At 38.9% G+C, this 13976-nt stretch overlaps 2 protein-coding genes and 1 long non-coding RNA gene across 5 annotated transcripts; 2 read left to right on the forward strand and 1 right to left on the reverse strand.

Moving 5' to 3' along the window:
* Positions 1-334: 334 nt before the first annotated feature.
* On the reverse strand, positions 335-6515 carry LOC124225007 (transforming acidic coiled-coil-containing protein 3-like). Its single transcript, XM_069133082.1, has 7 exons — positions 6378-6515; positions 3036-3215; positions 2835-2959; positions 2313-2483; positions 1999-2148; positions 1694-1875; positions 335-1565 (listed from the first exon to the last, which is right to left on the reverse strand). Exons 2-7 carry the CDS (start codon positions 3162-3164, stop codon positions 1546-1548), a joined length of 777 nt encoding a protein of 258 aa, XP_068989183.1. The 5' UTR covers positions 3165-3215; positions 6378-6515; the 3' UTR covers positions 335-1545.
* On the forward strand, positions 992-2730 carry LOC124225009 (uncharacterized). Its single transcript, XR_006884968.2, has 3 exons — positions 992-1340; positions 1767-1893; positions 1980-2730. It is a non-coding gene; the product is annotated as an uncharacterized lncRNA (long non-coding RNA).
* Positions 5262-10795, forward strand: LOC124225003 (calcium-independent phospholipase A2-gamma). 3 transcript variants are annotated; one of them, XM_046637358.1, is made up of 8 exons: positions 5262-5756; positions 6900-7693; positions 7802-8014; positions 8194-8217; positions 8665-8873; positions 8950-9148; positions 9227-9439; positions 9564-10795. In XM_046637358.1, exons 1-8 carry the CDS (start codon positions 5704-5706, stop codon positions 9815-9817), a joined length of 1959 nt encoding a protein of 652 aa, XP_046493314.1. In that variant the 5' UTR covers positions 5262-5703; the 3' UTR covers positions 9818-10795. The 3 variants fall into 3 exon arrangements, with proteins under 3 accessions (XP_046493314.1, XP_046493315.1, XP_046493316.1); XM_046637360.2 differs by lacking the exon at positions 5262-5756 and adding an exon at positions 6225-6369; XM_046637359.2 differs by lacking the exon at positions 8194-8217.
* Positions 10796-13976: the final 3181 nt, after the last annotated feature.

Genomic DNA, 13976 nt, shown 5'->3' on the forward strand with positions numbered 1-13976 from the left:
GGAAGAATTGTTAAAAAATGTAATTTGGGTGCTCGAATTGGAAAAAAAACTGACGAGCTCATGTTTATTTTGAGTTTGAATCTTCGATGAGTCATTTTTATTCCCAGGGAGGAAAATTTGATACCCTGGAAAATAAGGATGCTCAGAAACCATGAGCACGAATGAATAAAATCAAAAAGTCGTTGTGCCGTGATGAATGAAAAAGAATAACGATGCAAGTAATTTGAGAAAGTGATTTTACATACGCGAAAAGAACGCATTTCCATTTTTCACGAATGATGTAAGCCGAAGCATTTATTCATGAACTGACTTTTCGATCGAGTTCGAGCTGATATAATAATTCCTCACGTTCTATATTTAGTCTAATTTAATAATCTCAAGCGTTGATCTTAATTAACTATAATCAGTAGATATAATATACCTACGACTATAAGAAATTAAAAAAACTAAGGTACTAATCTACTCAGGTGTAAAAATAGCTTCTGGCTATAAATATGTCGAAAAAAAAATAAGTAATAAAAAAATATCAATATTTTACACGCGCGCCTTGCTCGGTCGGTAACTACGATTGCCGCCTTTATCAGCGACGATCTATTTTCCCAAATGACAATGGACCTTTGCGCAAAAAAGCCAAACAATTTTGTCACGTCTAAAATGCGGAAATATTTTACAAGTAATTGAATTTCACCAGGTTTGTAACATACCTCAGAAATCGTCCGTAAACTCCGCGATTTAAATTTTTTGTGATCTTGTTTTATTGGCCGTGATATTTGAATTTGAAAGTAAGACATTCGTTGAAAAGGTATAGCTTTATTGTAGGGTGCAAAAAAAGCTCAAAACTGGTCACGTGATTTATGAACGGCCCCTTAGCATGTACGAAGTCGTATTGTTGTGGCTTTAAATCTGCCGTACGTTCCTTAATTTTTGTAACAAGTCTTCTATTTCCCTGCCTTCTTGGCATATAAAATTTTCTCGCGGAAAGATCCAATTGCAAACATGGCATATCATAATAGCCGGTGGCGCCGTGAGGCACGTGTCGGAGTGTTTCTAAGGTCGAGGAGCCGGTCTGCCTGCCTCTAAATTATTTCCGTCACTGATTCTAAGCTAGGTCTAATTTTGCGATAGTGCTGTTTATTACGGGAGAGTGGCGCGACTCGTCAAGCCCATCTTTCGGCCAATTGGATCCCCTGGGGTGATCAGCGCCGGCCAATCACCAGTGAATTTTTCACTTTTGTTTATCACTTCGAGGTCCGCGGAATTTCGCACAATATTTTGCGGAAAGTGATCGAATATCACGTAAGCGAAACGCGCACTAGCGAGTGACAAACAATAACATCCAGGTGATTAGTCACGATTTTATAATTCACCGTTCTGTTTGACAATAACATCAGCGTTTTCCTCCATTTGTCTATTGTCAAATATACATTCTCGAGTCATAGGAATGACGATTTAGATATTTCCACGGTCAAGAACACAATTCTTGAATTGACTGAGGGCGAATAGATTGGTTATCGAACCCAGCGTTTTTCTGTGAGTCCATTCTTTCTATGAGACCGTCGCAGATGCTGAAAATCACGGAATGCAATTAATTGCCGCAGGATTTCGTCTCTAGTTAAGCAAAAAGGTTCCAATATCGGAAGTAAAAATTGTCCGAATCGAAGTGAAATAGATTTTTCTAAAGCCAGGATTAAACCTCTCATAGAAGTAAGAATACGGTCTTTCGATTGCCTCGTTAATTCAGCGTTATCCTTGTTCCTTTGTTCCAGTTGTTCGGAGAGTGATCGAGCACCAAGTTCAGCCTCTCTTACCGCAGCTCGAAGTTTCGAACTTTCAAGGGAATACTTCCGTTCGATCAAATCCAGCTGGGAATTGGCGCTAAAAAGTTACAAGAACGTTCGTGTAAAACTTGATGATGAATAATTTCCCGCGACCTTTGTCTACATGTATATCAAATAAATGATTGTTCAAATATGTTACAGGTAGTCTTGCGTCACTTACAAATCCATTCGTTCCATCGCGTGTTCCTTCAGCTTGAGGTACTGCTCGTGTTTTTGACTGATGCAAACATCGCGCTCATCGAGACTGTTTTTAAGAGTTTCTACATTTTGGTGCAATATATGAATCGTCTGTTTGGCCCTCTCGTATTTTCTAAACGTTAAACGACGCAGGTGTTACAATATTTTTTGTAAATCGTTAGTAAATTCCTACGATTCGACTACCTTTTGTGATCAGTGAATTTTTAACAGTCCCACCTTAATATTTCACGTTAGAAAAATTACTGTTGCCAGTAAAGGGAGACAAAGAATTCTTACTCGTGAACGTCGTTGAAGGATATTTCTATGGTGTCGAGGTGTTTCGAAGTTATTTCTAACTGCTTCTTTAGCCCGTCACGCTCTGACTGGATTTCATGAATTTCTAATTTCAAAAATTCAATCTCCCTCGCCTTTTCTGACATCTGTATCTCGTACTCCGACACTGACAAGCTTGGAAAAAATTAACGTAAATCACGTAGAATGTATAACGATTACTATGCATGTTTATAAAAAGTGTAATAATTATGCAGGAACGATAAGAAGGTATTATTTTCACATCTTGTGAGGAGGAAATAATGAAACTTGATCATCCCATCCCCTTAGTCTATAAGTATATACGATCTCCACTAACTTGTCCCTAATCGAATTTCGTTACAATATTACAAGCCAGTTTCAGTTGAACACCAGAAAATAAAAACTTCTTTTAAAATCCAATCATCCTGTGTTAAATAATTTCTCATTACGTTGCGGAACGAAGAAGATGGGAATAAAAAAGCACTTGAGGATGTATAATAAACGTACGCGAGACGATTTGTCGCCTGTGTTTCCTCGCTCAATTTTTCCTCAAGTCCAGCAATGTGCAGAGCCATTTCACGCCCCCGTAATCCGCAATCTCCACAATCGCCACCTTTCGCCGGCGATTCAGTCTGCAATTGAGACACAGTGAAAAATTTAGCGTAAGCAATTGCGATACGGCACGCAGTTCTTGCGAAACCTGCGCACCTCAAATTCGAGTTTCTGTTCCCATTCGCAGAATTTCGGTGATCCCAAAACTGCATTTGATCCGGAGTCGAAAGTTGGCCGAGGAGAGGTAACGTCGACTCTCGGACTCCGCGGAGATCTCGAAGACATTTCAGACCGATTTCTGCTTCTCGTCGATGATCGCGATACTTAATTGAGAGGCTAGAATAGAGACGAACCAGGAATCATCGATACAAATAAGAAATACAAAAAAGAAACGGGACAATTGGTCCAAAAATGATATATTCTTCAGATCTTTTATCACGACTGTTTCATTACCTGGAGAATTGATTTTTACATTTATTAATGCAGGATTTATTGTAACTAAACATCAATAATATCAAAATAAAAGTACAAAGCGTACACAGAGGTGTGATTTATGTATGTACAACTGCTCAAACAAATGTGCATCGATAATTGCATATGCATATTAAAAACCCAGGGTTTTTCTATCGAGATGCATAGCTGTGGCCATGATATTGGTATCATGATGGATCTTCGGATAAATGTGTCTGCGAAAATTCATCGAGTGGAGAGAAATCACTGAACAATTTTCGCAACGTTGACGCTGATCGTAGCTCCGGTTGTGACTTATTTTTTACTCTCCCACGTTTCGTGCCACGTGCAAGGCGATTTTAGACGCTGCCTTGAGCTTGGGGGCCAGGAAAATTAGGAAGAAATTAGACTCTTCTCTGCTGCTGGTTCTAGCCTCAAAATATTTTTGTTTACCGATACATAAGTACATGTGATATAAGTTTTAGCATCGCTACAATCATTCGCATTTACGCATTGCGATCGATGATCGAAAGATATCGTTTAATCAATTGTACAACTGCACAAATCTGACGTCTGAACCAACGGCGGATAAAAATCTCCGCGAACTGATTGGCACCTACGTATGTACATCTGGAAAACAGGGTGATATAGATGGCAATTGTATTATTGACGAGAAAGAAAAAAAAAACCGGGATTACAGAACGAGATATTTACGTATTAGCTGGATGAAAAGAACCGCGATAATTCATTGATCCTTATCTTCATCGTACGATTTTATTTTTAGAGAATCGTTTCAACGAACTTTTCCTCATTTCTAATTCTTTTTTCCATCACGCTGTCCCAGTCCAACTCGCTTTCTCTGCAGCCACGAGAAAATCGTTTTCCGTGCCGAAAAAATTGACAACAGACATGTACAGTTAAATTTCCAACCAAAAAATAAAAATAAAATTGTGGGAACGTAGTGCAATATAAAATCCTAAATTTGTCAGCGAATCGCGTATAAATGAAAATTAAATCGAATCAGACACGATGCAGCGTCGCCTCTAAACTCCAAGTTTGGACCTTCAATGCACGCGTCGATTGACAATATCTAAATGCAAGATGGAAAATTGTAAGTGTCAGATATTTTATCCTCAAGCGCACCCCGATCACGATTTGGTCAATTTTTTACCAAACCTCGACTACGACAGATTCGAAAAAATTTTTGGATAATCTACGAATAAAAATATCATCATCCTCAATCGGAAATAGCACGAAGCAAAAACGAATAAAAACTGTTATGTTTCATATCATATAAGAGAAATGATGAGGTAACCGCGTGATGTTTGCGGTAGTTTTTAATACAATACAAGTCAGAAACAAGTCAGCGGTTTATACCTTGCCATGATCTTAATTATATACACGAGCTCGTAAGAACGCTGCGTGATTTAATTTCGCACGTGAAATCTGAGCGGTATCAGGTGATAGCTTGCAAAACAACAGGCATTGTAGTTACAGCTGTGTAAAAGTAAATACATTTTCCCACAGAAATACCTACGCAAACGTATAATAGCCAAAACTTTAAACGGGTACAGACGACAAACAGATAAGAAGAAAATATGCAAAATACTTCGCAGTTAGAAATAGCTGACAATGAGTGCTGAAGTATATTATAGCTGGTCGTTATTTAGGTATAACATGCGTAAATATCGATGCACGATGCAGCGATAGAAAAATAATAATATTATTTTACCAATGATCCTACAAGTGAATTAAGGCGTAGTGTGCGGTAACGTGTTTAATTGACAATTGGATATAGTGTGCGGGGATGGAATTAGCCTCGTTGCCAAGTTCCCGCTGCTTTAGCAAAACATCGTACGACTATTTGTTTACAAATCGGGCGTCGTGACGTCACGCGGCGCCTATCTTATAAAAGAACGCGGCACCGCCGGACGATCAGTAACTCAGTGAACTATCATTCGAGAACATTATCATCAAAACAAATCGTTTGAAAATTATACAAGTATACCTATAATACGTGTATTACGTAAGGTCTCGATCGTACAATTGTGCCTCGTTTACTCTACGCGAAGGTGTAAAAAATATCCGAACAATTCGGAGCGTGAAATTATAATTACAATACTTAATAATCGGTTTCAATCGCGAATTCGAAGTGTGTGTAAAATTAATTACCGTACCGTGAATCGTTAATAAAGAATAGAAAGTGATTTGATAATTTTAACTATACTCATTGTTCTTATAGTTGAAGGTTAGCTGTGAACTTACACTTTGTCTATAATTAAGTTACACGTAGTTGAACAATACAGTTGGACTTGAAAAATCTATAAGTGTACACGTGTCGTAGTTTCAAGTGAGATCAACACCGGAAATAACCATGTCGCTCAGCAAGAACGTCAAACACTGTAGGAGATGCATATCGCTGACCAGGTGAGCGCTCATGATTATCATTGAATATTATACTCAATTTTGTCATGCAAAAGGACGAAAAAGTGTGGTTATAATAAGAATCAACGCAGGTATGAACTAATTCAGCAGCAAATAAATCTGAAATCAATAACGGCGTGAGGTGTATTATCTCAACCTTGAGGAAAGATTGCGTTTACAACATCAGTCCGCGTGTTGAAAGAAAAAGAAATCATTCGTAATGTACTTTCTGCGAATCTTATCTTTGCGTGTATTATTTGAACCTGTGTCGAATACGCACACGCATCACGAATAAAGCGATAAGCTCCGCAATCACGTCTGTTCGAATTTTTCCATTTTGGTAATCGGGAGTGCGATTCGTTGTTGAAACGAACTACCAAATAAATTAGTTTATCAATTAGTTCAGTCCAAAGCGCGTTCCTCTAGAAAACTCGAGAAACAGCTGATTCTGACAGCGCGAGTGTTGAACGCGTCGTAACATTTTGACATGGCGGCCGATCGGACGAGGATCGAATTCGTGAATTCAACAATTACGCGGCGACACTTTTACTACTAGTCACGGATACCTTTAAAACTTTCACGCCACGGATATCGTTTCCAATAAATCTCTGACAGGGTACGTACGAGCGAATTTAAATTGTTTCGTTATCGCTCTGCAAGCTCAAAACGAAAATCTAATCGTAGAACCGTCTTGCAAAAATGAAAAAAAGTTTACACTTGATCGGATAAAAACATGCTTTGGCACTCGATAACTCTGCCAGCCTCACCCGTTCTCTCTTTCTTTCTCTTTTTCTTTTCTTTCCACTCTGGTATTTCAAAGATTTCAATTTCTCATTGCCTGTGGTTATAATTTCACTCGTTTGAGGTTAGCTTTAGCGAAGCGTAACTCAAATCTCGATTATTATTATTACAGTCACTCAGCTCTATCGTTTCTTCTCGCAATTTGAACTCCGAAATATTCTCTGCGTCGTTTACGGAAATCCGAAGCTTGCCAACACCAACCTCACAAGCCTTGTACTAGTTTTTAAATGAACTTTGAGCTCGATGCTTACTGGCTGTTGTTCGATCGCCGATTACTCAACTGTTGGCAAAACATCATTAGTTTGTCTATTCTTTTGTTCACATATCGCTGACTTTTTTATTCAGACAATTCACGGAAGGTACAGCGAGCCGAGATGGAAGCGCAGCTAACGTAACGTCGGTGCCGAGTAAGATGTCAGGATCATCAGTTAACATATTGCGAAATACAAAGATGTCGATGCCGCACTACTGGAAGTTTCTAACCCAGCTGAAAGACTATCTAAATAAATCTGGCTATGAGAGAAATCTTCAACTCGTTATAAACAAGGACTGGATAAACTTCTTTCAAAGGATAACTTACTCCCAGGTCGAAAGCATCAGGAAATTCACCGACGATGAGAGCCGTAAGACGAATGGGGATGCGCCACCTCCTTCGGAGCAGAATAAACATGGTGAAGGTGTCGCGCAAACCGTAGCCACAAGCCTGGCTGAGGTTGGTAAAAAAGATGGCACTTCTAGCAATGCGATTCGTCCATCTGTTGACAAAGTTCAAGAGAAAGAGGCGCGACATAGGAAACAGGAAAAGGAACCTGCCAAAGAACAGGGATACTCATTGCCCAATGTATTTACTGGTCTGATGCCAAAGCTTAGTCCAAAATCCGACGAAAACACTTCCATCGTCATTCCAAAGTGGAAAACTAACGTCGATAACATATCGAAGAACAGTATTGCCTCAAGAACCAGACACGTGTTGACCAGCATCGCGGTTGCAGAGTCCAATGCATCAAGGTGGCGGAGAGTCGAAGATCTGCTCGTACACATTGATCAATATCCCGAAGCCAGGCATTACGCCATAAAGGAAGGAGCGATCAGAATCCTGCTGGGTATCAGGCAAACCTGCAAAGATGATCAGACCAAAGGTTGGTTGGTTTTTAATGACAAATATTGACAGAAGCTCTACATTTAAAAAAAAACCTTTCGGTTAAAAAAAGATCTTCGATTGATGACATTGACAACTTTTTTGCCAGGAGCTGTTAGGGAAGCCTTGGCTGTTTTGGGCTACGTCGACCCTTTGCCTGGCAGAGGCATCAGGATACTCTCAATTGACGGAGGAGGTGTGAGAGGCGTACTGGTTATCGAAATGTTGAAGAAGCTGGAAAAACTTACAGGAAAACGGGTTTATGAATTGTTTGACTACATTTGCGGAGTCAGCACTGGTGCCATTCTGTCTGTAGTATTGGGTGAGTCTCGTAAAAGTTTGAAGCACATTATCAATCATGGTTCAAATCACTATAGTAACAATCGAACTTAAATAGTTATCTTTATGCATGTATGCTGTGATCGGTATGTAACTGATCTAACATTATTGTCACTGAAAGCCATTAATCAATTGTTTTTCTCAATTTTATACCACCTGCAGCCACTGTAAAGGAATCTGGCGAAGGTACGTAGTATTCATAAATGCAATAAAATCGGTGCTGGTATGTAACAGCAAATTGAATTTTGATTTGAGTAGATCGGTAGAAAAGAAGGTTGAACTTCAAAATACAATTGGTTGAAGTAGAGAATGTGTTGTCATCATTTTCAAAAACGCAGTAATAAATTTTATGCCAAATCATAAGGCTTTCAATTGATTTTTGTTAGTCCTCTTTCTACCTTTACCTCAATTTATAATTCACGATTTTACTAATTACCCAAGACAGCGTCTTCGTTATTAGATGTTTCATTGTCTCATTCATTTTTTATGCATGGACTTTCAAAATACTAATTTTTTAACATTTGATCAAACTATTGGAATCTAAATATTCTTGGATCATTGAAATTGCAGAATTCGACATTTCTTTGGCCTTGCTTTCATGCTAACACGAAGAATCTTTTATAACTTTTCTAGGTGCATACAAACGAAAATCGCTGGACGAAGTTTCTGTGCTCTACAAGGAGCTCAGCACGAAAATATTCACTCAAAGTGCGTTGTGGGGTACGAGTAATCTCGTTTGGAGTCATGCTTATTACGATACTTCGCTGTGGGAAAAAATGTTGCAAGACCAAATGGGAGACAGAGATTTGATCAGAACTACCAGAGACAGTGTTACACCAAAGGTTGGTGCCAGATAGTTATGGTTTTCCCCAGTGTATAACTGGAAATCAGTCAACAATACTGTATCTCATGTTACAGCTCTCCGCGATTTCTACGGTCGTTAATCACGAGCGAGTAATGGCTTACGTCTTCAGAAATTACACGCTACCTCACAGAGTTGAGAGCCAATACATGGGCTCCTACAGACACAAACTTTGGGAAGCTGTACGAGCGTCTGCAGCAGCTCCGAGCTACTTCGAAGAATTCAAACTCGGCGATTGCCTTCATCAAGACGGAGGTAAGACTTGATCAACTGTGGAATAGAAACTGTTTTTTTACTTATTCTTACATTTTTTAAACGTGAAATTCAAAATAGGTATTATGGTGAACAATCCTTGCGCCGTGGCTATCCATGAGGCGAAGCAGCTCTGGCCTAACAATCCAATTCAATGCGTCGTCTCATTTGGAACTGGTCGAATACCTCACAGTTTGATAGGCAGCGATAGTGGACACACGAAACCCGTCGCTGGCAGTTCTAGCTGGAAAGAAAAGTTCTTCAAAATTCTTGACAGTGCTACAGATACGGAAGGTACAATTTTCTTTCAACAATTCATTCATCTCCTGCACAGATTTTCATAAATTCTGTTTGAAACCTGATCTCTTGTGATTCCGTGTTGACACATTCTAACTGAACATGTTTATTCAAATTTCAGCTACGCACACAATGTTGAACGACCTGCTACCAGATCATGTCTACTACCGCTTCAATCCTTACCTGACTGAAATGGTTACAATGGTAGAAATTAGGCCAGAGAAATTCGCCCAATTGGAAGAAGACGCCGAGATGTATATCCGTAGAAACGAGGAGAAGTTTGAGCAGGCGGCGAAAGCTCTGCTAGAAAAGAAAAGCATAACACAGAAAGCAGTGGATTGGATAACGCTTCAAAGACAAATACTTGGCGTGTAAGATAGATTTTGCAACTTAACTTTAGGATGAGTTGAATATCAGATCCGTGAATGTCAATTCCGACGCTTCATTTTTTTCCCGCTTGTTGCGTTAGTCGATTTTTTCTTTATCATTAGAATGACTAAGGACAATTCGATTCGTTCGAGTGAAAAAATCATTTCAATATTTTCAATTGAAAATCTTGTAAAATGTATTTTATAAATAATAATAACTTATAGATACGAGAGATAAATATTCACGATCTGATTTCTGCAATTAAATACAAACAATATATTGATTTTGAACTGTGATATGCTAGTTTTGTTTGTTTCTCAGCAATTCTTGATGAACCAATAAACATTGCGATTACTGAGACAACTAAATCTAAAAGATGAAATATTTCATATTCAATAATTTAATGTATACAGTATGACTACGCTCGTTACCTCACTTACCCCAAATGTTTTTTACAACAATATAGTACATTACGCACGTATATGCGTGACCTGGGTAATGAACTTGTATTTTAAGCGAAAAATCATAATAGAGAATTAGGGGTTAACCATTCAAAGTATTTGATAATCTGATATCGCATTACCTGCAAGCATTTGTGTACGTTGAGTTAATAATGTGTTACTGCCGGACCACTATGTATATTTTGTACATATCTTATTATACATCATTTGTAAGTAGATTTTAGTTAAAAAAAAAAAATAATCAGCGTTTATTTAAATTTTTACAAACGTTGATCGATCAAGTTACTGTGGTACTTGTTGATCCAAGCGTAACTGTATGTCATTAGACATACGTGCATATATATTTACTGTTATGTCAAAAGTTTTAAAACATTATTATACTATTTCCTGTGTCCTCGATGGCGTACATTAATCGTCGTCTATTCAACGTGGTTAATTTGAATTCAACGATTTTACTTGATGTTGAATAGAATTATGTAATCAAATGCTGAACTAAGAATCAATAAAAACACAGTAAAGAAAATCGTGCATCTTGGTACCATTTCCTCACGACGAATCGTCATCGAAATCAATTTTTGTATTTCACCTATTGAACTTAATACTCCAAAACATAACACTTGTTTCATTCGGCGCATTCGCTGACTAAAGAATTAACATGATCAACCAATTTAAAATGGTAGCTGAATAGATATTTCCGCAACTTTTTGCCCCTATTCATTAATGTGAATATTTTAACCCTGGGCTGTCGGACTCGTGCAATGCAAATGCAAATGCAATTCTCTACACTCATTATCGTACAATCCGTTTGCGTCGTGTATGTCGAATAGTCTAGAATAAGGCGGTTCACTGTTACTTCGATACTCTGTGATAAATGAACGTATGTTGTTTCACCATTCTTTACCTTTCATATTTGCACTAAATTATCAACGTACGTATACATGACCGTACCTTTACAACGTGTAAAAATACTTTTACGTTACACCTACTTACTTTTAGAAGCATATTAATAAGTGTGACTTCTGAAACATGATTACGGTACCTTGCGATCGGACGTTTTTACGAAACTTGAATTTATCATTAATCGCGCGGTTGGTTTCCCGCAGAGCTCCGGAGCTAGACGGTATTTGAGCACAGTCTAAATGGCTGGTCTTCCTGCACTTAAATTAGCATACGGAATCATTATCATGCGCATGATACGTATATACGCCAACCGTACGAACTAGCTTAAGCTTCATTTCTGTCCTCGTTGCGTAACAATTTGGTCTAGTTCTCACTAGTTGACCCAGCGACACTTGCATGGAAGGTGTTGCACGTATTACAAGTTTCATTACGACGTTACACAGTGAATTGTGCAGCCTTCCAGCACAATTCAATTAATCCCAAACGATAGAATGATCAGTAACCGTGAAAGCCGGAAGTAAAATTATATTCATCCACTTACCTACTCGAGGGCACAGTCGATTTCTAATCTGTATAAAGAAAAAACGCATGATCGGCGTTATCGTCGTGTAGATATTTCACGCACTTTGCATAATGCAATGCGCGATCAATAATACGGACTGATTATCATAATAACGCGTTGAAATTGGACGACCCTTTATCACCCCGGGTCCAGGTGTCGCGTATAACATATTCGCCCCAAGGGCAGAAAAATAATGAATCGATATTGCCTACCCGACCATGATTATCGGCCGGTTGAGACCTTGACCAAAACCCATCCAGAGATCGAAGATAAACTATATTTCGGTCACGCTCAGGTAACTAACTGTACAGTATAGGATTTCACGTTTCTTAAGCCCAGAGCGATCAATTTTCTTCACGCGATGATGTACCAAGTTCGTATCGTAGGAATCGAAGTCTGCTTGGGATTTAAAGTATAATACGAGTATCGTGCTATTAACAAAAATTATCAAAATTCAAATGAATTCTTCCACGTGTTTCATCACCACCAGCGGTTGTGGTCCAATTTTCCAGCCGGTCGGATGCGAAACGAGGCACAAAAATAACGAGCCGTTCGGACATCACCTAAACGACATCGCTGGTCCAAAATGGGCTCAAGAAATTGGCGTACCTACGTATCTACCAAAGGACATTAATGTTGGTTATAGAAGGTACGTAAGTATAGATGTGTGGATGTATGGATGTAGCGTAATTGCTAATTGGATAAAGGGTCGGTTGGAAATTGCATGGATGGAATGTTGTCGTTGTACCTAAAGTCTAAAGACAATTTTATCCATGCTAACGAATTGAAAACGCGTGCGAAATAGGTATGCAATATATCTGCGTATCGTCGAAGTCACGCGAAAAATATGATTATACTGGCTCCACGGTTATCTTATCTTCGTCAAAGTAACGATTACCTCGAATCGAATATCGGACTGACAATGAATCAACGTAGAGCTGCGGGGGATTCGCAAGATCTGTACCACAAGGTAGAAATTAAAACACACACCAACAACCGGTGAATCACCAGAATTGGAGATAAATGCTTTGAAAAAGTATAAATAGTTGCACAGAATCCATAAGTTAAATGGGAAATTTAAGCGTGAAATAATAATCAAGCTGGGCGACTGAAGATGATACAGCGATTTACGTTGTAAACTTGCGTCATTATGTCATAACGAGGTCTATCGATCGACGACGCTTATCAATCTATTCACAGTTATCGAGTCAGCCGAACGATCGATAAAATGAATTAAATAAAAAATAAAAATCAAAGTTTTACAACCGCAGTTTCATCGCGTTTTACGCGGAATCGATACCGCGATCATCAGTTTCTCGGTGCTGGACATAAAATCGTCGATCGATCGATCGCTCCGGCCATATAATATGTGAAATTACGATTATTCCATCAATGCCTGAGTAACTTTAAGTCACGTTACGATGAATATTAAAGGTGGCAGACATTCTCACCTTTATAAATTATCATTATCATACGACCACGCGGTGCTGAGACCGAAGTGAACAGTCTCTGACATCACAAATGCAAATGCCGCTGCAGGTGGGTATGTAATAAAGGTATTTATACACACACGGTAATAATTACCTTTACACATCAAGAGGACCACCACACCTTTTCGCTACTTGCCTCGTCGTTGTATCGTAAGATTTTTTCGCATCAAATTCAATTGCAACACTTTTCTCTCTTCGCCTTTCCTCCGCGCAAACTTTCCTAATCCGTGGTACCGGAGAGAGAGAAAGAGTTTAGTCGTTTCGTATCAAGTAAAATCGAGATTCTTGTAATCCTTGTAAGAAGACGAAGCTAAGCCTGTAGGTTAGCGAAACTTGTGCTTGCTGAGTCGACGAAGTTTCAACGTTCTTAAAATCACACACTATCGCGAATAATATATTAATATTCACGGCGTTGATCACAGGTCTCGTGGAAGAACTGGAACGAAAATTCCTGCAATAAGTAACTTGTAACGCGTTGTAAATAATCTGCGAATAACAGCGTAGTCTCAAATTGACGCGTGTATCGTATCGTTAACGTCGCGAGGAGGAAATTCGACGCTCGGCAAACTTACTCGTGTAGATCGATGTACGGTTTCTTACGTCACCGCCGTAATTACCATCACAAGGCAGAAGTCAGGTAGCTGCTAGCTGATGAGGTGCAAAGGCACGCGAAACGGTATATCACACACAGCTGTACACCCACACACACACGCACACACACATGTTACATATCACGGAGATGTAAACTTGAA

This window comes from Neodiprion pinetum, chromosome 1 (genome assembly GCF_021155775.2).
Source record: "Neodiprion pinetum isolate iyNeoPine1 chromosome 1, iyNeoPine1.2, whole genome shotgun sequence".
Taxonomy (NCBI): domain Eukaryota; kingdom Metazoa; phylum Arthropoda; class Insecta; order Hymenoptera; family Diprionidae; genus Neodiprion; species Neodiprion pinetum.